Genomic DNA, 26,553 nt, shown 5'->3' with positions numbered 1-26,553 from the left:
TAAAACTTAACTGAAGCAGAATTAGTGGCTTCTAAGCTCAACAGACCGGACCGGCAACTCTGAAGTTGCAAATGGAATGTTCTGACCACAGGGGGGCGGTAGGGGCTGAGTAGCCTCTCATTAACACTGTAAAAGGTCATTTTAGCACATACTGGCTCAAGAAAATGATTTAAAAATATGTAAGATTTGCACAGCGTCTCTTTAACAAACTTCAATTCCTACCTGCATCCATTACTGCAACCAAGGGGTTTCAGATGACACAATACGCTGTCATGTTACAGTCCTTGCTTCTCGATTAGGATTTAACATTTTCTTTATTAAATCCCTCCAAACTACAAATGGTTAGAAATTAACCAGCTTCCTGTTGATTTTAGCGGGAAAAAAAACTTAGTGTAACACGACTAAATGACAAGTTGGAAACTTACATTAGACATGACTGAGCTCAGCCTCCCTGCCTTGTTAGACTTTATTTTTAAAAAATTACATTTTTATTCTTTCAGAGATTTTTTTTTTCTGAGTGAATAATAGTTTTGTTTCACTTTCATACACTAAAGAATAAACTGTGACAATGTCCTGTTTCAGCTGCTCAGGGTCACTGCACCATGGCCAAGTCCTTGAGCGAGTGGCTCCGGTGCTTCTTAGCCTTATATCCGGGCCGCAGGAACTCGATCTTCCTCTTTTTGGCTTCTATTTTATTCTTATGCTTCTTAAGTTTCTTCTTGGCTGCAATGTCTGGATTAGCCACAGCCTGCAAGAACAAGAACAGACAACAGTCTTCAACAAAACACAAAAACTGGTTCAGTTTTTACACTTTTTGTTTGTCGTCATGCACCTGTAAGGCTCGGTGTCGTTTGCGTGCTGCTCTTCTCTGTGAAAACTCCTTCTGGACCCTGGAGAATGCCAGCGAAAAGGTCTCCAGTCCCACTTGTTTCTTCAACAGCTCGATCAGCTCCTGTGCCAAGTTCTTCAGGGTTGGATCTGGATTTAGGAGGAAAACAGGGAGTTAGAATCCATCTAGAGGAGTGTTTTATTGTGTTTTATGCAAGTCGGATAGGAACCTTGCTCTGCGTATGTGCTGTCCAGCTCTCTGTAGAGAGGAGCGATGATGGTGGTAAGGTAGGGGCCGAGCCGTTCCCTCCCAAGATCTACTGCTGTCGCTCCCAGGAACTTAAACACACACGTTCTCTGTGGGAGGAAGCACAGAAAAAAAAGTAGGGCTGTGCCTTTAACTGAATTAATATTTCAAATTTTTTTTAACTCCAATCACATAAAAAAATTTAATAAAAGTTAAGTAGTTCCTGGTCATGGTTGTACCTTCAGGGGAACTTTAGGAGTATACGCTGCTTCTCTTTTTGCCATCAAAGACATTTTCTTCATCAGCCACAAAAGAGAAGGAGGCCTGTCATCATTCTCTTCTTCTTCTTTTTCTTCCTCTTCATCATCTCTATCATTCTCCATGTCCTCCTCTTCCTCCAGTTCTTGAGAATCAACATGAGATTCTGGAGATATGAGGTAAATTACCTTACCAATGAAGAGGAGGTTCTTGATCACCTGCAGGGAGAGAGACAATTGTCTGTAGAAATTGATGTTTGAAATAAAATGGAATTTAGGGGTGTTTTGGTGAAATTTGCACACCTGCTCCCCCGATGATGTGTCTAAAAACTTAGACTGCAGCTGATGGCAGAAGGATAACGCCAACTCTCTCACCTAGATGTCAGAAAATAAAAAGCGAAACCCTTGAAATGAAAGAATTTTGACACTTTTGAGCAAGACGAGGCAATCTTTACCTTCTTGTCCAGGCTGCTGCTGAGGAAGTCTGTAGCCACCGACCGAGACGAAGTGTCTCCTCCCTCCCCTTTCCAAATGGAGACCAGCTCCTCCGCCTGCTGAGCTGCAAAGAGCTGACCAAAGAGCTGCGAGGCAGTGAGCCAGACCCAGCAATGAGGGTGTCGCAGGTGGGCTTCAATATGACCTGAAACCATTAGAGAAAAATGTCTTATTTTTTCATTTTAAATATTTGATCGTAGTTGGTGGATTTAAAGAAATTGGCCTGTGGTCAAAATACAGTTTGTTGAGCCCTCGACTTCGACCAAGGATGTCATTTTTTACCCGCACTAAACTAACTTTGACACTCCGCGGTAAAGTCTAAAATATTTAGTTCACATTTTTAAGTGGCTCCAGTTATTGATATATGGTGGAGTTCAGAGGTGATTAAACCCAAATATGTTTGTAACATATGCAGACACCTACTAATCAAACTTAACTTATACCTGATACATGATGCTGCTATAAAAGTAGAGAAGAGCTGCTCGCACACTGGTTAAGCCAAAATCATAATACCGTATTTTCCAGACTATAAGCCGCTACTTTTTTCCCACGCTTTGAACCATGCGGCTTATAATGAGGTGTGGCTTTACTGAAGATTTTCCTTCACCTGCAGGGGGCGCTTTAGCAGAAAGTGAAACAGATGGAAGTCAAAAGTGGAAATCGAAGAAAGTGCTCATTTTAATTTAGCGCATGCAAGCAGCCGGCACGACAAAGAATTTTTTTCAAATCCATACCCCCTCATCATGGTAACTACACGTATGAGTTCATATGATGCTGCATTTAAGTTGAAGGCCATCGATTTGGCAGTAAAGGAGGGAAACAGTGCTGCCGCACGTAAGCTTGGCATGAATGAATCCATGGTTCGGCGCTGGAGACGGCAGCGGGAGGAACTCATTCAAGCCAGCTTCACCCGGGGATGATAACAGCAACACGGACAACGACACTGACATCGCCACAGAAAAGGTACGTGACGAAGCTCTTCTGAGGATGTTCAACTCCGACACTGAAGAAGAGGACTTTAATGGCTTTAGTGCGCAAGAGGAAGATGAGAGCGAATGACTTTTTCTGGTAGGCAAGTGTGTTTTATTTACTAACCAGGCATATTTTGTGTGCAGTTTTTATTTTCTAATCATCCAAGGCTTATTAATGCTGTGTCAGCGCCGTTCTTTTCTTCTAAACATGCACGCAAATTACCGATAATAATGTGTCAGTTCTGTTTTTATTTTATAACCATCCAGAAATATGAATGCTATCAACGCTGTTTTCTTTTGTAAACTTGCAGGCACGTTCACCCATGTTTAAAATTCATTTAGTTGAATTAAAACAACAACATAATACCTCAGTGTAGCGTCTTTGTGTCTTATTATCTTATGGCCATACATGCGCTGTGCGCCGGAGACCCGCAAGTGGCTGCTGTGCCGCGGCTTGTATTCGAGTGCGGTGTGTGTGTGTAGAAAACCTTATTTTTTTTGTTGGTGCGGCTTATATTGAGGTGCGCTCTATAGTCCGGAAATTACGGTAGAAATAAAAATGTGGAAAGAGGTAGTGTGTGTGTTTACCACAGATATGGAGGAGTGTGTCGCGAGGCTTGCTGAGCTCTAGCAGGTGACAGTGTTTGCTCAGTTTGGAGATGAGGGTCAGATAACAGAACAGTAGCCTGTCGGCCCCTCTCTCATCCTGCTCCTCTTCGATCTGATGGAGACATTTATAAAAAACATTATGATGGTCTTTAATAGTTCAACTCTGCTTCTGTTTCCACTCACATCTTCAAAGTTATCAGGATGGATCTCTCTCTCCAGCAGAGGCAGCAGCTCCTCCATTCGATTGGCAAATTTCTCCTCCTCTACCTCCACGAACAGGCCGCAGATCTGAGCGCCGAGGCGGCGCAAACTGGTCTGGAGTGAAACCCAAGTAAGACCTGAGCTATGCGAGTTCACCTTCAGAAATGTTATTTTACATTTTACTTTCCTTGTACCTTTTCTGAATTCAGCCAGGTGTTGACAAAAGCAAACAAGGTGTTCTGATGGTTCAAGTCCAGCTGGGCCAACAGCGTCTTGATGGCCATGGCAGCCATTTTTTTACAGTGTGCCGAGTTATCTTTCACTACAACGAGCGCCAGCGGAGCAAAGAACAGGCTGCTGTACTTAAACAGCAGCTTCTGAATGAGAAAGGGAGAAAAATGTATTTAACTCACGGTAACTCAAGGGTCTGGGGTGAAAGGAGGAGAATCTCTTTTGAGGTATTCTTCACACACCTGAGGAAAAGTCTGGAAGATGAATGCCAGCATTTCCAGCACCGACTCCCTGCCGGTGTCGTGTTCATACTGCAACTGGGCCACCACAAAGTCCATGTGTCTCTGCAGCTTCTTGCCCAGAGGGTAGTCCAGCAGGTACTTCTGATAAATCTGAACCAAACACAACAAACGGCTCTCACATCTGCTAAACCCAAGCGTAGGAAGCCAGGACAGACATTGGTACCTGTCGACAGTGAGTTCTGATCATGGAGTTGCTCCCGGTAACGGATAATTTGGCTACTTTCCTCATCACCCCCTCCATCTCTGGAACGATGAGCTTCCTGGACAGGATGGCCTGGAGCGAGCAGGTAAATATACAGATTAAAGAGCAGATTTCCACCTACAGCTTTGTTTTTACCCCGAGTGCTTTTTGTTACCTTGAGCAGTCCAAAGGCGGTGGCCTGGCGCGACTGGTCATAAATGTCCTCCTCAGCGTATCCCAGCAGCACCTGCAGCTGCGTCTCAGAGATGACATTGTTTTTGACGTTCTTTACCAGAACCGTCATGGCCTAAAAAACCAAAATAAGTCATTTAGACTGATGCCTTCTCCCCAAGAAATCAGGAGGGTTCTTCTTATATTCATAACGTAAAAATACCTTGAAGCAGTTCTGGACCAGCTGATAGTTCTCCCCGCGGGCGGCTCCAGCCTTTGAGTAGTCCTTCAGCAGCACAAAGAGCTGCTTGGTCAGCTGGCCGGCATTCTGCTCCACCGCTGGCAGGCGGAACTTCAGCAGACAGGCGAATCCTGCCAGAGCCTCCGTGATCACCTGGGAGGAGCGAAGGAGGAGGAGGTAAATGTCACACATCATCCGTTTGTAGCCTAAAAGAAACCTAAGCCTACACTGATTTAATTATGACATGCTAGTAGCTGTACTAGTACTCTATGCAGTATGGCATGGGATTACGCAGGTTATTCCCAAGGATTCACCAAAAGTAAATTCCAGCTTAATGTTAAAAATTGAATTTATTTAGGGAATTAAACAATATCAAAGTAATAAAGTGGGAGTTTACCTTGACATGCATGGAGTCTAGACATTCAAGCAGCAGCAGGATGAATGGATCCAGCATCTCTAGAGCTGAAGGCTCAGAAGAATTCACTTTAGACCTCTTCAGACTCAGATGGAGCAGCTGAGAATTAATAAAAAAACGATTTCACTTGCAAGATCTCACAAAGCAACAAAAACGGCATCAGTGCGGGAGTGTGCACCTTCAGACCAGCGTCCACCAGGACATGCATGTTGGTGCGGCTGCTCACAGCAGCTTTCTGACCTCCTCTCTTTGGAGTGGGAGGCAGGAGGAGGCAGCTGGCAGGGGGCAGCCTGGGGTCAGGAGGAGGCCCAGCAGACGCTGTCTCTCTACAAATGCACACAGCAGGTTAGTGAAACTGGAGCTGCTGTAACAGCCTGCATGAGCCTGGATGCTCTAACCTGTCCCTCTTGGTGAGCAGTGGCAGGCTCTGGCTCACCAGACCGTGGCTCAGCAGCAGGATGTCTTGTGAAGTCATGCCGCTGTTGACGAGCAGACCCAGGATCAGCCGCCGAAGCACAGCAGCAACCCGATTACACACCTTCAATCTGGAGGAGTTCTCTAGGATCTGGCAGAAAGGAGAATTAAATGAGGGAAAATTAAAGAAATTACAATATGAGAAAGACTCAAGCACCAAACTGAGTCCATTCTCACCTCCTTGAGAGGAAGGATGAGCTTGGTGATGCTCTCCTTGCTGCAGAATTGAGCCAGCAGCTCGTAGGAGTCCATGCTCTTGCTGTGTCTTGCCTCCATCAGCTTAGAGACGATCCCCTTCACCTCCTTCTCCTCAGCCACGGCGCCAAACAGCTCGTTGTTGAAGATCTGATGAAACGTAAACAGAGAGGTTCGGTGAAACCACGGGAGGATAAAAGTTCATACATCAATGTTTCAAGACTCAAGTTTAGTTCATACATCAATGAGCATGTTCATGCAGGGGTCCAAGTCTCCACTCTTCAGGGTTGGACTGAGCACCGACAGCAGCTGATAGACTGTAAACGTCAACACGTGCACCTGGATGGAGGAAGGTTGGAAGCACACACATTTATTGATCACAACACTGTTTCGCTAAAATGTATTTGTTTTGTTTTTTTTTCCCCACTAGATGTATACATCTTTGGGTCAGTGCTCCTACCTGGTAACCTTTGACCAGAACTCCTTGCATCTCTTTGAGCAGATACTGCAGATATCTGCAGCCTAAAGTCTCGATGATCTTCACCAGCGTTCCCCTCGCTACGTCACGGATCTCCTGGAATCGGTTCCTCAGCAGAACACACACTTTGATCAGGATCCTGGATAAAAAGAAAATGCTTAGATCATCTTCATGTCATTTTTTTTTTTACCAAACAGCAGAACGTGTAATTGCATCTCATCTCATTTTTACTTTTTTGTCTTCAGCTGTCAACAAACTTTAAGACCTGATCCAAAACTACCAAATGAGAAAATTGGTGAGCCTCTCACATCACGGTGGAGGATTTTTTTGCAGTTAAATGCAGTTACCAGTAATTTAATTTCAGACACATTGGAGGGTTTTCCAGCATGAACGGCCTGTTTGAGGTCAAAGGTCAAGGGTTCTCTTTCAGCATTTTCTACTGCAAAACAAAATTCAAGGTTCCAGGCAGCAAAGCAGCCCCATAACATCACACCACCACCGCTTTGTACTGTTGGTATGAAAGCTCAGTCAGCTAATTAAAGCCGTGCGCTTTAAATGTGAACAACTTTGTAAAGTCTAGAAATTAAAACGTTTATTATCTTATCCAATCAGACGGTCTAAAGATTTTAGATTGTTAGTTTACACGATCAGAAATGGGTTAAGTCTTGACATTGTGCTTTTCATGCTGTTGTTTTGAACTTTAATTTAAAAGCCCCTTTGAAAACAACAAGGTTCTTTTCAATGAGCTATTCCTCTTAATGAAGATATGTTAAACATAAAGGACAAAAGCAGACTTTTCATCTAGTTTTGTTGTGTGTATGAGGAGTCATTTATTTACTTTTTTGTACAACTTAAAAAATATGTCTCTTAGATTTTGAAGTTGTTGCTGGGTGTTTGAAAAGTCTCCTATAAATAAACGTCTTTAGATTTTTGTTCTACATTAATTTTAAACACCTTCCTAAACAAAATGTGTCAACACACACACACACACACACACACACACACACACACACACACACACACACACACACACACACACACACACACACACACACACACACACACACACACACACACACACTTGCACTTATATGCTTGTATGGACCTCCACTGACTTCCATTCATTTTAGGGACTCCACTATGCCTAACGCATACCCACATACACACGTGTCTGGCCCAAGGACGCAACAGCACAATTCTCTGTCTGGAGTCGAGATCGAACCTACAACCTTATGATTACTGGACAGCACGCTCAACCTGCTGAGATACCGGTGCCCATAAAACTAAACTAAAAGCAAATTCACACCATACCTCTAAAACCAATCATTTAGGTGCTCCGCATTGTGTGGACCAGCAAAATGTTTACAAATTACAGGTTAAGTCAAAATGTGTCCACATAAACATATAAAGACAAGTACACACAAACACACCCACCCAGGGAGATTGGCCTCCATGATGTGTGGAGGCAGAGTCTGCATCAGTTTGACCATAGCGAAGGCTATCGGTACCCGCACCACCTCCTCGTCCTTCACATCCTTAGACTTCACTGCCTTGTGCTCCTCGTCCCTCGTCACCTTCGGGAGGAAAAATGATATCTTCTGTACAGCTGGGGAGTTTTCAGTACAGCGTGTGTGTTTGTGTGTGTGTACCTTAGCAGTGAGGCACTTGCTCAGACGAGGCAGCACGCTGACATTAACAGTCTCATGAATGGCACTGATCAGGGATTCCAGCTCCTCTTGGCTCTGAGGCAGACCGCTGGACACCACTGGTAACTTGGGAGCCGTTTTTGTTTTGGATTTATCAGAAGCTTCCTTCTTTTGGCCTTCTGCAGGATCTGTTTCCAGGAACATCAATGGAAGCAGCCTTGCCATCAATCTCCATCTCCTCATCTTCATCGCCACTAGCGTCCAGTTCATCAGCAGCAGTTTCATCTTCATCATCTGCCTGGACCGCAACACTCCCAGCTGGGGAAAAAATAGTTTGGCAGATTCATGCACCTGTGATGAGGAACTCAGAAAGAAGAGACTAAATTAGCAAGAGAGAAACTGTTTCTCACCTTCTCTGGCTTTGGCAGCTTCCATCTCTCTGCTGAGGGTCTGATGATCAAAGTGGAACGACTCCAACACGGTGATGAGTAAACTGGAACAGAAGAAGGGAGAAACTACCCATCAAAAGCAGTTTGACGGTTAAAACCAAGTTATTATTTTACAAAGCCATAAGAATCCAACCTGACGGCCAGTTTCTGTTCAGCCTGAGACGTCTGCAGGATGTGGATGAAGTGCTTCAGGTAGTACAGGTACTTAGACCAGGTGAGCCTGCGACAGACCGCGCCCACCACCTCCACCGACGCTGACATCATGTTCTCATGCTGTCATTTGGGAGGAGGTGAAGGCGTAAACACGCAAGATTTAACAAAAAACCTATTTTTAATTCTGTGTTTCAGTCACCTTCAGCATCTTTTCATCCATCAGCGCCGTCATGGCGTACGGCATGATGTAGTTCTGCAGGGACCGCGGCGTCATCACTACCGTGCCCACCGTCAGCTGTTTGGCCAGCTTCCTGAGAGCACGACCTCGACGGTGGATCTAGTCAAAGGGCAGAAAACACACGTTTTTGTTTGAATATATATATTTTTGCACTAGAGAGATAACGGTAATCCCAAAAAATAAATAATGAAAACAGATTGCAAATTTAGGATGCACAATCCTATGAATTACGTTATTGATAGAAACCATTTTATTTCCACTCCTAACATTAAATCATACATTTATTACCTAAATTATCAACTGTTGGGTCAAACATTATTATTGAATATTGATATTGTGCCTAATATGAAAATACATGATAACACTATCAAATATAATTCATTATTGTAGCTGAAATAGAGAATAAGATCAAAGTAAAACAAAAGACGAAATGAGTTGGTACCATCGTCCTGGCTGATAAGACGTGGCACGGTCCTACAACAGGTGAATTGTACCTGGATGTGCTTCATGTGCTCAAAGAAGTCAGACTCGGGGTCGTTGTAGTCGGTGAGCTGCACCAGGTCTCTGAACTCCTTCTTGGTGGGAAAGTTCTTCACCAGACAGGCGAGGACAGAGGTGTATTCATGCTGCACACTCTGGCAGAAAACAAATAATAAATGCTTCATTATTGATGACTGAATCATGTCCCGATGCCTAAAACCTCGGAGCCGAACAAAAACGTTTACATAAACTCTCTGCTTTCACTCTTTCTCCTAAACAAACGGTGATGAGTGGAGAACTGGCACACCTCTGTTTTGCTTCGGAGTCCTTTATGCAACGCATCCAGGATGATGTGTTGTATCAAATCCTTGTAGACCTGCTCTCCAGCCCCGACTGTCGCCACCTGCTCGACCACTGCAGACAAACACAAGGTGGCGTTGTCTGCCAGCGACATGTCACCGATCTGCATCCAGGAGACACAACAAGAGGAGGAAATGATGAAATCTGGCTGCAGCTTTTAGCTCATAAAGCATAAAAAGCTTCACCTACCTCATATGTGTGGAAGCAGTTGTATACGACGGTGGCGATGTAATCCAGGTCCAGAGTTTGCATTTCTCTGACTCGCCTGGTGGCGTCCTGGAACGCCGTCAGACGCACATCAAAGTAGATCTCATCCAGGTGTCGACTGTCGAACGCGTTTAGCTGAAAAGTTTCAGCAGAGGAGAGTTGTTGTGTTTTATCTCTGTCACATGTAAACACATCAGAGCTGATTGATATTACCTTTGCTGCTAAATCAGTGATGTATACGAGGGAAGGATCCAGATCTGACAGAGTCTGATGGCAAAAGCAGATCCTCATTATGTTGGTTAAGTGTGAAATAATAATTTACACCAGCAAGTGGCAGAGTTTAGCTGCTTCTCGGTGATTAATATTACAGATTATTCACACAGATCCAGTAGATTAGAGAGAACTTGCCTGGAAGCTGCTGACGAGGGCCTGTCTGGGCAGCTTGTTGTGAATGATGGAGAAGAGTTTACCGAGCGGCCGCAGGAAGGCTGAAGGCTGGAGGCACTGCCGCAGCAGGTTCTGAATGGTGGCAAGGATGTCGATCTCTGTCTCCTAAGACAAACGTTTTATCATAAGGAAGACCTTAACTCAACCCGGTTCATAACGGCAGAAATGAACCAATAAATCATCTGGTCATCAGAAATAGCCTGCATTTCAATATAATCAGCCTAATTGTCCAAAAAGAGAGTCAAAATTAACACACCTTTATCAAGCAGCTATAAAACATCTGACAATTTTCCTGGTTCATGAACACACCGTAGCTATATAAAGGCCCATGCTAGTAAAAATGGTTTTCAGTTTAAATGAATAATTTTAAGATGTGTTCTGTTAATAAGCATCAGCCTGTAACGCCCATAGAACCAGCCAGGGCATTTCTTTTGTATAAAATAAACCAAACCTTTGTAAAACAAGTAACAAATTTCATCATTACAGATGTGCAAAATAACGTAAATATTACCTGAGGGTTGTGGCCCTTTTGGAGATAAGGAAGCAGCAGACCGATGAGCACTGAGCTCTGCTCCTTGTTGCTCACGAACCGACTCACCCTGATGGAGACATTTAAAACGTTCAAAAGGAAACTGTTCAAGCTTGTTTCACGTGTCACATAAAGGTAGATCCATGTGAATTGCTAAACATTATTTAAAAATTAGATTCAGCTAACAGAGAAAGGCGGAAGTGGAGCTGAAAACATCTGAAACTCTAGGAGAAATGTAGCACCAAGGTGAACAGGAACAACTCTTAGTGGGCGTGTCTCACTTGGAGAGGATGTTGAGCTCTTTGGCCACCTGCATCCTGAACTTCTTCTTCTTGAGTCGGTCGGTGTTGCGTACCACGCCGCTCAGGTACTGCAGCAGGGTGGAGATGTGAGGCAGCAGCAGCCTGGAGCCCTGAGTCAGTGATTCTGAATAAAAATACAACTAAATTAACTCTGAACAGCTGAAATAAGACTTATAACCCTCCCACTGTCCTAATGGGTGTGACCCCGCGAGGAAAGCTGACCATTGAGCAGGACTGATGGTTTATCCCTTGAGGTCCACGTGGCAGGGGTGAGGTGGTGCTCACTCCTGCCACATGGACCCAAGGGATAAACCATCAATCCTGCTCAATGGTCAGCTTTCCTCATGGAGTCACACCCATTAGGACAGTGGGAGGGTTAAAGATGATCCACGTCGTCATGCAGACCGGAAATGCTGACAGTGCCCTCTTCAGGCTCCGGGAACACACAGCCGTTCACGACGAGCCCCGTTTCAGTTTCTGAAGCGACAAAATCTTCTACTGTTGCGAGAGACTCGGCCATGTCCATCACCATGGCGATGGTAGCTGGAGAGGCATTTTTGTTAGAGAGGAGAGCAAAGACGTTCAGAAGGACGTCGCACTCGGAGTGGTCGGGTCTGCACTTGGCGAGGAGGGGGAAAAACCTGAGACAGGTAAGGGAACATAATAACACCACTTCTTATCAATGTTTTAGATATTTGTGACGAATATCAATAAAAAATACTGACTTGGCATCTTTGCACCACACGTGGATGACTTTCAGCAGTGGTGTGGGGGAGTAGGGGCTCTCTTTGGAGAGGCGACACACCTGCACATCAGAAACAATCCCGCTTGTAGATAGATCGGAGCTGCTTGGATGAAAAACTCAATAAAATGAGGGCCAAAGACGAACCTGAGGCCAAACCACAGCTTCAAACACGGCATCGATCTCATCAGGGCTGAAGCTGTAAAAGTCAAACGCATCGAAGAAGTCCAGAATCCTCAGAATACCAAGTCTCCTCAGGTTCTTCAGAGGACTGATGCATCCTGATCGAAGCTGTCAGAGAACACAGGAAGGTCTTTAATCTCTCTCACACACACACACACACACACACACACACACACACACACACACACACACACACACACACACAGAAGGGAGTAAAACGTGAGATAAGTGACAGATAATGACCTGGTCTCTCTGGTCCAGGATGGTGGACACAGATGCGGTGACACACAGGAGGATCTGCAGCACTTTGGGCAGGTAGATGTGGATGAGGTGTCCCAGCTTGTGGATCACAACGCTAATGATGTTCAGCAGGCTGTGCTGGCGGCCCAGAGGAAGAACGGCGGCCAGGTCTGTCTCAGCTACAGCCTTCTGCACCGCAGCCAGACAGGAGCCTGAAGCAAAACCAAATCTACTGTTACTCCTCAGACGAGCATTTCATCTGATGATTTAAGCTGGAATGAAATAATCAACACCACTAATATCATCTGAGCTGTCCGCTCGTCCTCCACAGCAGGCCTCAGAACGGCTGTAAGAACTGGCTGTCATGTCTAAGATCTCAGAGGAGCTGTCTGGGTCTCGTGTTCAGTGACGGTGTGATGAGAAGTGAGGCTGCAGTTTAACGTTCTGCATAAGGTGTCCATTATTTTACCTTGGCTGTAATGGCTGATGGGTTCCAGGAGCAGGTCGATGAACATCCCCAGCTCCTCCGCCTGGCAACCTGCCAGGAAACGCAAAATGATGGAGGAGCGTGTGGCGGTGCACGCCTTCCCCTGGAACTTACTGCTGGCTTTACTTCTGAGTCTGCCAAACAGGATCCTGTTAACCAAAAAGCAAAAATATCTCAGATGAGATACACTATGTTCTTAAAATGATTTTAAATGCTAACATAACTAAAGGGATGAGCCAGTGTTGTGTCTAAGTAGTTTTATCACAGCCAGACTGTTAATGAGACATTATAGCAGCCTTGATTTACAGCAGATGAACAGGACACGAGCCGTGTCTTTAAAAAACACGAGCAAAGACTCGACACAAACACAGTTCTTTCTGCTGTAACCGTTAGCTTCTCATTTTGCTGTCACGATTAGCTTCATCAGAGAAAATCTGAACAATTTAATCATAAATTTGATGAAAAACCAGCAGGTCTTAGTGACAAACAGGAAGTGACTACAACTGGTATAGAAAGACATTTTAGGTGTAGTCCGGTCGGTCAAACGGGAACAAACCTCATGAGCAGTGGAATCAGTCGCCCTCTGTGGGAAGCAGCGATCACCTCCGACTCATCAGAAATGTTGAAATGAACAATCTCATCTTTGAAGTGTTTGTCATCCAGCAGCCTCTCCAGATTTTCCCTAAACACACACACACACACACACACACACACACACACACACACACACACACACACACACACACACACACACACACACACACACACACACACACACACACACACACACACACACACACACACACACACACACACACACACACACACAAAACAAGAATATATTCCAGTATGTCTCATAAAACTACACCACAGAATCAATTTCATTTTAATTTTTAGATTACTTTAAAAATTCAGATTGATAAAATGAAAGAGTCCAAACAGAAGGCCTGTACTTGCCAACATGTGTTTGCCCCAACCAGAAAAAATGTGTGAAAGTCTTTTATTGCTGCTTGGCGATGGTGCGTTCAGGAGCCCGCTCAAAAGAGTCAAAAGTTTGAGTTTCATGTACATTGACCACTGATTCACATTCAATATCGGCCATATGAATCAGTAGCCAGTGTTTGGGTCAGGTGCAACTAAAAGATCTGTGTGAACTCACCACCGCTAACAAGTCAGATCTTCATGTGAAAAGTTCAGATCTATAGTTTTAATGCTAATCAGAATTTCCTGAGTTCTTTGAGGTAAATCAACAACAGCAGATCAGAGCTGTGATTGGATCAACCTTCAAAACCAGACTCTCTTATTTTAAACAGTTGGACATTTGTCTTTCATTCTAAAAGTAGGTCAGTACGCCAGTGTGACCGTGCACAAAGCCGTTATACGATAATCTGACAGAGAGCTTCTCCTGTTCTGCTCTTCTGTCTGCAGCTTGGCTGAACAGCTCCATACCGGTCGGAGGAAGCCAGGCCACGTCAGGATGGAGGTTACATTCATGTAACCATAGAGGGCTGATGATGCTCACTGAGGAGGAAAGGGTCAAACAGCAGCTTTTCCTCTACGTCTCTCTGGGAGACTTGTCTTACTTGTACGGTGTGATGTTTGGGTCTTTGTAGGTGAGAACACAGTCCAGAACCGCCTGCTGAATCTGCTGGTCCTGATGGCACAGCAGCTGGAAACAGAAACACGGTCAGGCATCAGGTGGAAGCATCACTTAAGTCAGGACCAGATGCAGAAGCAGAGCTACCTGGTTGTAGAGCTCACTCAGGCTGCTCTCCAGGTACAGCGCTCGGGGGTTGGTGAATTTAGCAAACACCTTCAGGTGAGCGATCAGCTGCCTGAAAGAGAAACCTTCCATCTGAGAATGGTTCCTTCCTGTTCGTGATCAGACATAAACACGAATTTCTGAGTCTCACTTTGCAGCGACTCTCCTGGGAAGTGCCCTTCTCTTTTGTCTGCCTCCCTCCTCCTCCTCCTCATCCTCCTCTTCCTCATGATTCTCCTCTTCCATCTCTGTGTTATTTCTCTTCCTCAGGTCCTGAGTAGGTGCCACCAGCAGGTCGGTGGAGTAGAACTCGTTCCTGCCAAACATCATGTCTGAATACTTGTAGAAAACGTTAAATCGATCCCAACAACCCAAACGTTTACCACCCACCTGATGAACCGGAGGAGCAGCGGGCTCAGCTCGCGGCTCCGAGGCTCCACCCGCTCAGGGAACTGGGACATGGCTCGCCACAGCAGGCTGCGGAAGTTGGGAAAGTCTGTTCTCTCGTTTGGGATGGAGGTCAGCTTGAGCTGATTCAGGAACAGCACTCCAACATCACCACTTTCAATGACATCACAGCCCAACTCGCCTCGCAGACTGGACTCTTCCTCTCCACCGTCATCTTCGTCACCCTCATCCAGCTCTTTCTCTGTTTTCATGACCAGCAATACGAATCAGTAAGCTGATCATGTCAAAGGTCACTTATAATAAAAGGAAGGCCCTCCTAACCTGCCAGTGCTGCAACCATCTCCAGCTGCTCATAATAAACCTTCCAGAAGTCCTTGTTGTCCATTCCTCTGGCATGGCTCCTGTTGGCACAACCAGGAAAAACAAACAATATATATTTAATTTTTATAAAGTAGCATAAGGCAGTTTAAAGGGAGAATAGGCAGTTTTGTTTGCTTTTAGCACCCCCTAGTGCCTGTTTGTAGAACCAAAAGCAAAAACTGTCTCCTCGCTGTGCGTTCATCTTTTTAACACCTTAATTTAACAGCTGAAATGTCTCCCAGCCTTCCTGAGTGTCTACAGGAGTGACTCATCACTAAATTAAACACATCAGCTGTGTTCATGATCTCAAACACACAGGAAATGTGCTGGAAGCAGACTGCAGTGCCAGGTATGTCAGTGCAATTTTTTTCTACGTACAACAAAGCGGCCCGCCAGTCTGAAGTTGCAAGTGCAATATTCTGCCCACAGGGGGCGATAGGAGCTGGGTGGCCTTTCTTTAACCTTTTAAAGGGTCATTTTAGCACATACTGGCTCAAGAAAATGATTTAAACATATGAAAAAGTTGCAGAGTATCCCTTTAGCCACTGATGTATTCAAACATCAAAAGTAAAATGTAAAATTCAACAGAACTCACACAAGAAGTTCAATGACTGAATCCCACAGAGGCCTGAAGTTCACAAAAAGCATTGCTATGAGATACCGCAGAGGAGCCTGAAACGAAATAACAAGATGAGTTACTAATACTTTCTCTAATAAAAGGAATAACCTTAAATAATTAGAGCTCACATGACCAGTTAGCGGTTGGAGTGTGTGTTGTGACTGACATTAAGCTACTTATGAGGACTTTCATTCCAATCCATCGAGACTCAAGTTTTCAATATTATTTAATGTAGAGCTGCTAGATTATAGAAAAATAATCCTAATCATGACTATTTTTTGTAAATACTGAAATCATGTTTATGTAACACATTCTCAGTAGGGCTGGGCGATAAGGACTAAAATCAATATCACATTATATTGAGGATTTCACCTTGATAACGATAAGTGGGCGATAACTACAGGTATGCGCAGAAACAAAAGTTGTCCACTAGATGGTGCTGTCACATGTAGTAAGTAGTCACATTTTTACATGACTCAAAGTGGTACAGCTTCTTAAAGGGACATGAATGTTGCCAACCTACACACATCTTTTAATTTTTGTATTATCAAATTTATTGACATGGGAAAAATTATGCCGATAAGTCAGAAATTTCAATAACAACACATTTTCTATTTATTGCCCAGACCTAATTCTCAGTGAAGTTTACATATTAAGGAATCTGAAGACACTGATTTTATTGAGACAGGTCCCATGTTGCCAGTGTTTTGCCTTCGTTCTGTCATCTCATAATAAGGCAAGACAAATGTGAGTTTAGCTTTGGGAGGAAGAGAATTTTTACACGTTTCATTATTATTTTTATCAGCTGTTGTAGCATAAATTATATCAGAAATCCCAGATTAAATTATTCTAAAAATTATTTTTTAAATGATTAAGAGTCTTTAGTGGAATTTAAAATATTTTTACTATGGACTGGACTCCTACTGTGGTGCCAACAACATTTCATAGTGCTGCTTTTAAGCACTCAATGATATCTATCTATCTCTATCTATCTATCTATCTATCTATCTATCTATCTATCTATCCATCTATCCATCTATCCATCTATCCATCTATCCATCTATCTATCTTGCAATAAAACCAGATGAGGACTAATCTAGCCATGGTGAACTACCTGCTGGAAGGCCGGTCCCTGTGGGAGGCAGCGCTGCACCAGGTCGTGTCTCAGCTTCCGCAGATGGAGCAGCTTCTCTCTGTAGTCCTGCACAGAGGCTGGCACCAGCTCCGCCAGCAGGCAGATGGCAAACACCGCCTGCACCTTCACATGTTCCTCACCCTAGATGGGATAAGGTTACACAAATTTAAAAAAGCTTGTAGTTTATCACAACAAGTTGGATGAAACCATCACTAGTACCTCAGGCTGCGGTGGGAGCTCGGCCTCGAACTGAGAGAAGATCCTCAGGGTCAGCAGACGGATCTGACAAGAGAAATGAGACACTAAATGACACTGATGGATGATAAATTTGGCCTCAAGTAAAGATGAATCTTTGGTAGAACAAACCTTTGAAATGTTTGAGGAAAGATTAGTGTGCAACATCTCATAAAGCCTCAGCAATGCATTATGGGAAAGGTGGTGCGATGCTCCACTGAGGGACAGGCGGGTGTAGAACAAGTCTCCGATCAGCAGAGCTGACAGGTCTGCGGGAAACTTCCTGCAACAAACATCCGAACCCATCCACGTTATTTACAAGCTACAGTTAAAACAACACGCATGGTAGCCATGATGATGAACAGAGAATATGATTACATAAATTCTCAGCACCAATAAATCATAATAAGTTTACAAGTAATGAAGGAGCAATAAATGTGAAATGACTGAAACAAATCTCACTGCAGGACTGAGTTGATTTTGTCCACAGACACCAGTGAGAGGAGGTGGGAGGAGCTGTCCAGAGAGAAGAGGCAGCTCAGAGCCTGCCTGGCCACAAACAGAGCAGCTGGGGTTGGGTCAGAAAAACAGCCATTTAGTTTTTAAACATGCCAACTGTTCACCTGAGACTCCGATTTTAAACTAGATGTGTTCATGATCTGACAGAAGCTGCTATAACTATCATTCCTCCATAAAATGTGATGGGTGATCAACATCCAGGCCTTTAAGTTTTCTACATAATCTGCATTAAAAACAAGAAAAGCACAAACCTTTTCCCATTTTCTCTGCCTCAATTTCCTGCAGCAGGTGGTTGAACAAAGCCACCACAGCAGGAACAACATCGGTCTGAGACAGAGGTCTGAAACAGAAAAACAGGCTGGAAAAATAAAAGTGTAATTTCCCTCAGTCGCTCCGTCTCACACCTCTGGAACTTCGTACCCTCAGAAACATCAACTCTTCTTACTTATTTAAATCCAAACCCTCCTTCCTGAGCTTGATTTCTGTCTTTATCATCGTTCCAACAGTGGCCATTTCTGGGTCTGATGTTACCTGAGATGTGGCAGCAGCACCAACGCAGACCAGGGTCGTGACAGGTCAGTGATGGACCGTCCCTCTGGGAGTCTGATCAGTGACAAGACCAGCTCTGGTACCGGTGTCTCATCAGCCTCCTTACTGCTAGAGAGAAAACAACACCTTTACCTCCCAAACATGCTGCTCTGACTCATCTTTTACCAAAATCTTGTCTCACCCTGGGGTGAACAGAAGCGGGTAGGTTTCAAATGCCATGGAGCCATCAGTAGGGGGCGGGGCTTTGGCGAGGATCAGACTGACAAGTATGTCGAGAGCACTGTGATGAGACGGGGCATCCCTGTGGCTGAATAAGCCGGAGACAAAGTGTAGCAGGCTAGGGAGGAAGAGCTGGAGGAGACGAGGATAGTCAAAGAGATCCAGGTGGAAAACATGTGTGTGTGTGTGTGTGCACGTGCGCGCCCACCTTCTCAAACTGACTCATGGGGAACATCTCCTTGGTGAACTCCAAAATCAGACCCTGCTCTATTTTGCAAACAAACACCTGTTGATAAGGAGAGTAGGCATTTAGACATGAAACCAGATGAATCTGTCTCTCTCTCACACACACACACACCTTTTGGATGATTTTCTGCACAAGCGCCTCAGACAGGCTGATATTCTCCCCGAGCAGCAGAGAGGAGGTGATCTGGAGGAGGAGGCGGGAGCAGGAGGTGGACAAGGAAGAGCTCTCAATCAGCCGCAGAATTATCTGAATATTTAAGAACAGAGACGTGAAACGTAAGTTTAGTCCAGAGATGAGGTTAGATTTCACTAATCGGCGCTCTCCTCTGACCTGACAAACTTCCTCTGGTTTAGTGACTTTGGCTCCACCCTTGTGGGACACCAAGGTGTGGAGAATAAACAGCAGCCTCTCAAGCTGCTCCATTGCTCCGTCTTCCGTCTTTCCCTCAAGGACAGAAAAAACCTCCTCTACAGAGACCTGCAAGGACAAAACAAAATAAACCACCACCTACCACGATGTATGAGAAGGTCGGACCTGTCAGATCTGGGCCGAGTCAAACCTGCAGGCTTTCCCACAAAACCAGGAAGTGCTCCCTGTCAACATGGCTGACAGCAGCTTGGGCCATGTGGTCCAAAGCATCCCTGACCTCTTCCCAGGGCAGAGAGACACCCCGGCAGGTCGTGGGCCCAAGCTTATGTAGCACCACGGGAAGAGCCTGGAAAAGATTAAAGTTTAAACACAGATGTTTAGATTAGATCATTAAAGTAAAAGCTGCAGGACTCTTAAAGGTTTTAACACATTTAACACACATCAGATCTGGATAATCTAAGGTAGATTTGGCCCAGAAAGTGTTTAAAGGCTGCAGTTGTGCTCATTTTAAAATAAAACATTTTCATTTATAAGTTTGTTTTATATCTGGTCAAGAATCTAACCTCTGAAAAAGAAAAACACAAATTAATAAACTGATCTTATTAAACACTCACTCAACCAGGACTGACTTTGGTAAATGAACAGAAATAAGGTGCTTTAGTAAAGATTAACTGTGATGAACAGCATCAATGAAAAGAAGCAACCCTGCTGGTAAAACAGAAGGCTCCTGCCACCAAACAAACTCACAGCTGCAGCACAGGAGTGGAACATATTCCGAACTCCTTTGCACATCTCAAACAGCAGCTGACCCACTCCCTCCCCCTTCTCAGGGTGCTGCTCCAAGTCTGCAAACATGTGATTCAGCAGGGCATCAAGATCTGGGGCCTGAGGAATGAAATAAAGTAAAAGTCAAATGTGCTGAAAACAAATAAGCAACATAAAAACATCTAACTGTATGAGAATTAATGCAATGTAAAGGATTTCACACCAGGAATCAAACAATTATTGCTCGTATTTCTGAGCTCGCCACCTCTGCTGTCTAGACATTGCTGGTCCTTGAATTATCCTGAGATAAGAAATTAAATTCTGTGGTGGGAGTGTGAAAGCACGTAACTTGTCACAAAGTCAGATGTTGTCTGATCGAATCCCTCAGAGATGTGGGTAATACAGTGATGCAGCTAAGTGATGATGTCACTTGCCTTTCATGTGTCATACAAAGTAAGTTTCGTGAAGTAGTAGTAGTAGTACTATAGTGTCTAGATTTCAAATCACAGCAGCAGGCTCTTGCTTCTTCCCCTTTAATTAATTAATTAATTACACTTGCTTCTACCCCTTTAATTAGTTGCAGCAGCAAGAAGGGCTCTTGTTGCTATGCACCTGTGAGGGTTTTGACATTTGTCACCTACATTTATCACCTTTAATTTTAATAATTTAGAGAACTTTCATTATAAAGTTTGGGATTATTAAAAAACTTTTAAATTATTCTATGGGATCAGAAAGATAAAAATTTGAAGGCGTGACACAGGAGAGGCTTTAGAGCTGGGGGAAAAATGGCCTTTTCCCCAATTAGAACTGAGAGGAACTGTCATCAGAAGTAGAAAAATGTGGGGTTTGTTAGTGAATGCAGACAGATGTTTACAGATATATTCAGAACCTTTTGGAAGGTTTTCACACAGATTTGTCGATCATCGTGTTCTGCTGGAATTCACATCTTTCACAAACATTTAGGAAATGGGGCTAAGTGATTTTTGCCTGTAACAGATAAAAAACTCACCTTTCTCATCAAAAAGGAGAAGCTCTCCGCTGCAAACTTACAGATGTGTTCCTTCTTGTGCGCCAACAGCGAGCTGTACAAACTGAGGAGTGAGAATAAGGTATTAACTTAAACCATAAGATCACTTGTCCCAGTTATAATTAACAAACAAACAAAACAGTGATTTAAGAATTATAATCAAAGTTCTGAGCAAACAATTAAGAAAAAGAGATGAGTGAAGGGTTTTGCAACTTTGTTATGGTTCACCTGTATATACTGGTCATGTCCTTCACCATGAGCCTCCACAGATACTTGTAGAGGTAGGAGAGGCAGGTGAAAGCCCACTCCAGTAGCTCTGTATCCTTTGTTTCCAGCAGTGAGGTGATCAGAACGAAGAAGTCAGAGAAGTGAGGGTAGAAATCTGTCTGCAGGTCTCTGGCGAGCTGCACCACCAAGCTGGAGGACGAACAAAAGAAAACATTTGAATGATATGAAGGCTTGGTTGTAACGTTTCCCACTAATAAACACATCAGCGCTTACTCCAGAAGGGGTTGGTAGGCCAGGCTGTTTTTCACAGCCAGATGTGTTTTCAGAGTCTCCACTATGAACTTCTGATGGAAAACAAGCATGTTGAAAGACTGGCTCTTGTTGGCTACCTCCTTCATAAACGTAGCTAAGAAAAAAAAAAGCCATCAGATTAACACCATTTACAGCTGGAAGGAAAAACTCATGAATTAATTTCTAATTCTCGTTACATACTGAAATGCTCCGTCAAGTTCAGGTCTCTCCATTTCGTCAGTCCTTCTGAGAAGTGGGTTTCTACTTCCTGTGAATAAATGATAGAAATGAAAAATAATATTAATAAACACCTGTTTAATGGTTTTTATTTGTTCTCTTTAGTACTTTTAAGCAGAAATAAGTATTTTGAAGAGAGGAGCTGTTGCACAGACCTCTTCGTAGGATCCAGTTCTGTCGATGCGATGGATGACATCGATGTTAACGTTTGAGAGTCTTTCAGCAAAAGTTAAAAACTAAATGAAACGACAGGAAAATGTTTGGGTTTAGCTACAGGCAGCAGGTGAGTATGATAAACAACTAATTGAATACAGACTTAGCTTTACCAAAAGGTGCACCATCTACATTAATATGTTTAATTAAGTTTATGGAGCTTTACTAAATGTTTAAAGGCTTTACCGATCCTGTAAACTCACCCTGAAAGTGTTCTCTGATTTGTGATAGGAAGACTTGGACTTGATCTTCATTTTGTCTCGTGTTTCAGTAACGGAATAAATATGTTACAAAAACTGGGGGTCCTACAAAAACCGGACTTTATCGTTTATAGAGCAGAAAATTAATGATAGAAATGTTTACACACACGCCTATATCAGGACGCAGCCATGTTGAACTACGCATTATGGGTAAAACTGTCCTCGTGGTGCGAAGACGAAATCACGCGAGAGTAAAACACGTTTTCACTTCCGGCTTCGTTTTATCTAAAAAATAAAATTCTACTGAAGGGTAATACTTTTATCTAAAGCCATCGAATGAGTCAGACAAGAGAGTAAAAACTGATTGTATCTGAAAACTAGTCGGCTGGTCACCCACGCGCACAGGAGCAGTGTTACACCAACACTGTGCTTGTTTATGTGTGTTAGCCATTCAAAAGCAAATTAAGATAAATCAAGCGACACAAATCATTCACTTCGTGTATCTTATCGAAAATTATTTTAACTTTGAGAAGATGTGCCCATCGGCAAATATGGCTCAAAGTTCAAATTTAATCTAACATCCTAGAGATGTAGTGGTGAACATTTGTTCATGTTTATGAGAGTGAAAAGCTACTAAACAAAGAAAATATGCAGGGAAAAGAACGGTTTTCTTACAAAGACAGGTGACTCAAAAATTCGACAGTGAAGATTTATTTTGGAGAATTTGTTTTTAATCTTGAGAGACAATCAAGTGTGGTTAATAGCTTGAAAAAGTTGTCAGTTTTAATAGTTTGTGTTTTGTAGAGACACAGATAGGGTTGTGTGTCTGATGGGGCTAGGCAATAAATCGAAAATGTATCGTTATCGAAATGTCTGACTCTTATCGAGATAATTTTTTACCATGTCAATAAATGAGGATAATAAAAAAAATTTAAAAGATGTGTGTAGGTTGGCAACATTCCCTTTAAGAAGCTGTACCACTATGAGTCATGTAAAAATGGCCTTGTTCGAGTTGAGCAGCACCTTGCCTGGAAAACAGACGAGAGCAGGCGGATGCAGCAGGGGGAGTGGCTGAAAGCCGGCATTTAAGTTGGATATATTTCCCTTCATGTGTAGCTCGCGGGTGACGATGGATGAAGATATCGCGTTAGCGTTCATACTTGTTTAATTAATTATTTTAATTCTGGTGCCTGTTAGCAACTGAAACACATCCTCACGTGCTTGTGGATATCATATATTGTATATGGACACATGACTGTAATAATAAGTAAAGGTTATCAGCTGTAGGTTTAGTGTGCTCATATTAAACGTGACAAAATAACACAAATCACATTTCTCTTTATGGCCTATATAGTTATCATCAATGCCACATGATTTACAGAATACATGTGACCAAGTAACATTTCGCATTCTACCACCAGATGTTTGAATCAGAATGTGAACCAATCAGATCTTAGATCAGGTGAGATTCAGGTGTTTCCTGTCATGCCCTAGGTTTTGCAGCTGGTGGAGAGTAACTGCAGCGCATTGCTCCAAACTCTGCAGCCGCCTTGATCTCGCAAGGTTATCGTTACCTACGTATGCATGGCGTCAGAGCAAGTCGGCATCAAGTCGGACACAAATCTAACCGGCATGCACTGCGCACCGATCACCGGTGATCTAATCTGCGCAGAACTGGCTCATCTCGAACAAGGCGGATGTGACTCAATGTAATTCATGTGACAGCCCCATCTAGAGGACAACTTTTGTTTCTGCGCATACCTGTAGTTACCGTCCAGTTATTGTTATCGAGGTGAAATCCTCAATATATCGTGATATTGATTTTAGGCAATATTGTCCAGCCCTAGTGTCTGATCAGGTCAGCAGGAGCAATACAGGACGGTACTCTCACCATTCCTTTTCACTCTGCACACTTCAGACTTCCAAAACAAGTCAGATATCTATCTACAGATGTAACGAATCTGAGGTAATTGAGTACAGAGAGCTGGTGGACCACTTTGTGGCATTGTGTGGGAGTGATCTTGAATGTAGACAAAGATTGCAGATTTCAGAAGAAACAGGAATAGGTCAAGCTCTAGTTACAACATGAAAGATGAAGTGGAGGTGTCCACCTGGGCAACAGACTGGATTAGAGGCTCAACAGTGAAGCCATCTACAAGATTGGACAGAGAAGATTGCACTTCTTGAGTAAGCTTAGGTCCTTCAAGGTTTGGAGTAGGATGCTACATATCTTCTGGTTTGTTGTGGAGAGTGTAATCACTTAGTCCATTGCTTTTTGGATGCATTGAAGAAAGAGTTACAACAGCACTTTCCTCTGGCATTAATAAAGTACTTGAATTGCGTTGAATATTAAAGATGTAGTATGTAAGAATATAGTGAGAAATTTACAGTGAGAAATTCAGCACAGACAGAGAACAACACAAATGCAGAAAAATATACTCTGTACTCAGTTCAGTTTCAATTTCAGGGTCTCAAGGATCTGGACGATGTCCTCAATGGAATCAGATGAAATGGTCTGCTCTACAACCTGATGGACTCCGCTCTCTAGAACTCAATAGTATCTTGCCAGCTCCTTCAGCTCAGATTGCAGACGTTTCTCCCCTTGGTGTTTCTCTTTCCAAGCTTCACTTAGTTTTTTTCTCATATTTCATTTCAATAGCCTTGGTTTCTTCCTCTAACTTCTTCTTGTATTCCCTTCTGAGCGCTCCCTCTCTCTGTTCCAACATCTTCACCACCTCCACGTAGGTATGGCTTGAGTAAAACTCTCCTCTGTTGGCTTCAAATAGCTCATCCACGTTCTCCAGAAGCTCTAAAACCTGACTGCGATTGTTGACTTTATTGTTGTTGAATAGCTGGTATCGGTGTCCAGACTTTCTCAGGACCTCCTGCAGCTCAGGACCAGCATCCTTTATCACTTGTTCAAATCCTGTTTTGACCCGGTCTCCATGAATAAAGAGAATGATAGTGTACCTCCAGGCATCTTCTCCAAAGATCTCCTCTACCTTCTTCATAGCATCTCTGTCTTCGGCTGTCAAGGGCCCCACCTTGATGACCAGCAGGATGGCGTGGGGCTCTGGGGCCGACATGTTGATGCATTTAGAGATCTCCCTTTTAACCTTGTCGTCAAACAGAGAGGTGTCAAAGAGGCCAGGGGTGTCAACAATGGCCACTGTTCAGTCAGAAATGTCTCCTTTCTCCCTGGTAACTGAGGAAGCAACATAAGAAACAGACATGATCAGAGGTTTGACCATTTAAAAGCTCAAATTAAATCCAACGCTGATTCTGATTTTGTCAGAATAATGTGGAAAAAAAGATATGTTATGAATTAAGAAATGTCTAAAGTAGACATAAGCTTATGTTCTTGGGCATAATCTGACACTTTTTCAGCAGAAAATGTATTCAACGAATAACTAAATGTAAAGGGGGAGGGACCTGCCTGCGTTGAGAACTTATTTCAGAAAAAGAAAATGCATTTGCTGTGGTCTCTACTATAAATGAATGCTTTGAGTCATTGCCTGTGGTTAAAAAGCTCTGGCACTCCTGTTTCCGGAGGTGGAAGTTAGTTGGAGGAGTTTGTGGGTGGAATATGTCTTGATTTGGTGTCTTATTTAATAATATTCATAAGTGAACATCTTGCCTCTGATTGGCTAAAAGCTAAAGGACTCTTCTGCTGCCTCAGTTCACTGTTCTTTCTTGGGTAAAGAAATGCAACATTGACATGTTATCTACACTGATAATAACGCAAGTCAGAATGTGATTTGCCATGTTGGGGAGTTGTTATTGCTAACCTTCTTTGGTATGTTCTTACTGTGTCTAGTTTCTAATTCCTTTTTGGTTCTTTTTAAAACACAGGAAAGGTTTCTCTTTACCTTGCTGACAGTTTTGTTTGCCGACTGCAAAACAACCTCAGAGCTGACGCTGATGGTGACGTCACTTCTTACTCCGTTCCGTTTATCCGCGGGCAGCAGAGGACGTTGTCGCCCTCTTCTGCCTGCTCTCCCCTCTCCGATGATGCAGTCCCAGGCACGATCCAATGTGTAAATCCCACTGTCTCTGTTCATAGTCCTGCATCCACGACTCCTTATCTCTATGGCTTCTTTTATCAATCTTTTGTATGTCTGTTGTTCGGTGTTTATGATCCTTGTGTTGTCCCAGTCCATTATATGGTTCTCTTATGCAGTGATCTGTTACAGCTGACTTCTTTGTTGTGCTTTCTGCTTCTACTTTTGTGTTTTCGACTTGTTTCTTTCTCACACTCCTTTCTATGTTCTATTGTTCGTGTGTTGAGTTGGCGTCCGGTTTCTCCTATGTATGTTTATTTATGGTAAGGTTATCACTGGTTTTGGTTCTTTTATCACTGGTTTTGGTTCTTGTCTTTCTGGGTTTCTGGTTCTTTGCTTAGGTTGTTCTTT

General features: G+C 43.4%; 1 protein-coding gene and 1 pseudogene across 1 annotated transcript; both read right to left on the bottom strand.

Moving 5' to 3' along the window:
• Window positions 1-437: 437 nt before the first annotated feature.
• utp20 (UTP20 small subunit processome component) lies at window positions 438-22,323 on the bottom strand. Its single transcript, XM_015956147.3, is given in 62 exon segments — window positions 438-748; window positions 833-978; window positions 1,059-1,185; window positions 1,315-1,551; window positions 1,636-1,707; window positions 1,788-1,972; window positions 3,387-3,519; window positions 3,591-3,722; window positions 3,803-3,985; window positions 4,082-4,231; window positions 4,305-4,415; window positions 4,498-4,629; window positions 4,717-4,887; window positions 5,132-5,248; window positions 5,328-5,475; window positions 5,548-5,714; window positions 5,801-5,968; window positions 6,059-6,157; window positions 6,279-6,435; window positions 7,731-7,870; window positions 7,946-8,138; window positions 8,140-8,260; window positions 8,353-8,435; window positions 8,525-8,664; window positions 8,744-8,881; window positions 9,277-9,417; window positions 9,570-9,725; window positions 9,812-9,964; window positions 10,043-10,096; window positions 10,238-10,381; window positions 10,788-10,875; window positions 11,087-11,231; window positions 11,513-11,748; window positions 11,833-11,912; window positions 11,997-12,140; window positions 12,276-12,484; window positions 12,742-12,908; window positions 13,316-13,441; window positions 14,343-14,428; window positions 14,504-14,594; window positions 14,673-14,837; window positions 14,912-15,170; window positions 15,251-15,330; window positions 15,885-15,961; window positions 17,023-17,184; window positions 17,263-17,325; window positions 17,410-17,560; window positions 17,740-17,845; window positions 18,048-18,136; window positions 18,328-18,453; window positions 18,527-18,696; window positions 18,773-18,850; window positions 18,923-19,057; window positions 19,142-19,288; window positions 19,371-19,526; window positions 19,928-20,065; window positions 20,955-21,036; window positions 21,201-21,389; window positions 21,474-21,606; window positions 21,693-21,759; window positions 21,884-21,964; window positions 22,145-22,323. Coding segments are annotated over 62 exon segments (8,331 nt in total). The 5' UTR covers window positions 22,196-22,323; the 3' UTR covers window positions 438-592.
• A 2,215-nt stretch (window positions 22,324-24,538) lies between these two features.
• On the bottom strand, window positions 24,539-26,301 carry LOC107382342 (GTPase IMAP family member 7-like; annotated as a pseudogene).
• Between the last annotated feature and the right edge of the window lie 252 nt (window positions 26,302-26,553).

This window comes from Nothobranchius furzeri, chromosome 1, assembly GCF_043380555.1.
Source record: "Nothobranchius furzeri strain GRZ-AD chromosome 1, NfurGRZ-RIMD1, whole genome shotgun sequence".
Taxonomy (NCBI): domain Eukaryota; kingdom Metazoa; phylum Chordata; class Actinopteri; order Cyprinodontiformes; family Nothobranchiidae; genus Nothobranchius; species Nothobranchius furzeri.
The sequence above is the reverse complement of the archived record's forward strand: the minus strand, read 5'-3'. Positions and strand labels throughout refer to the sequence as shown.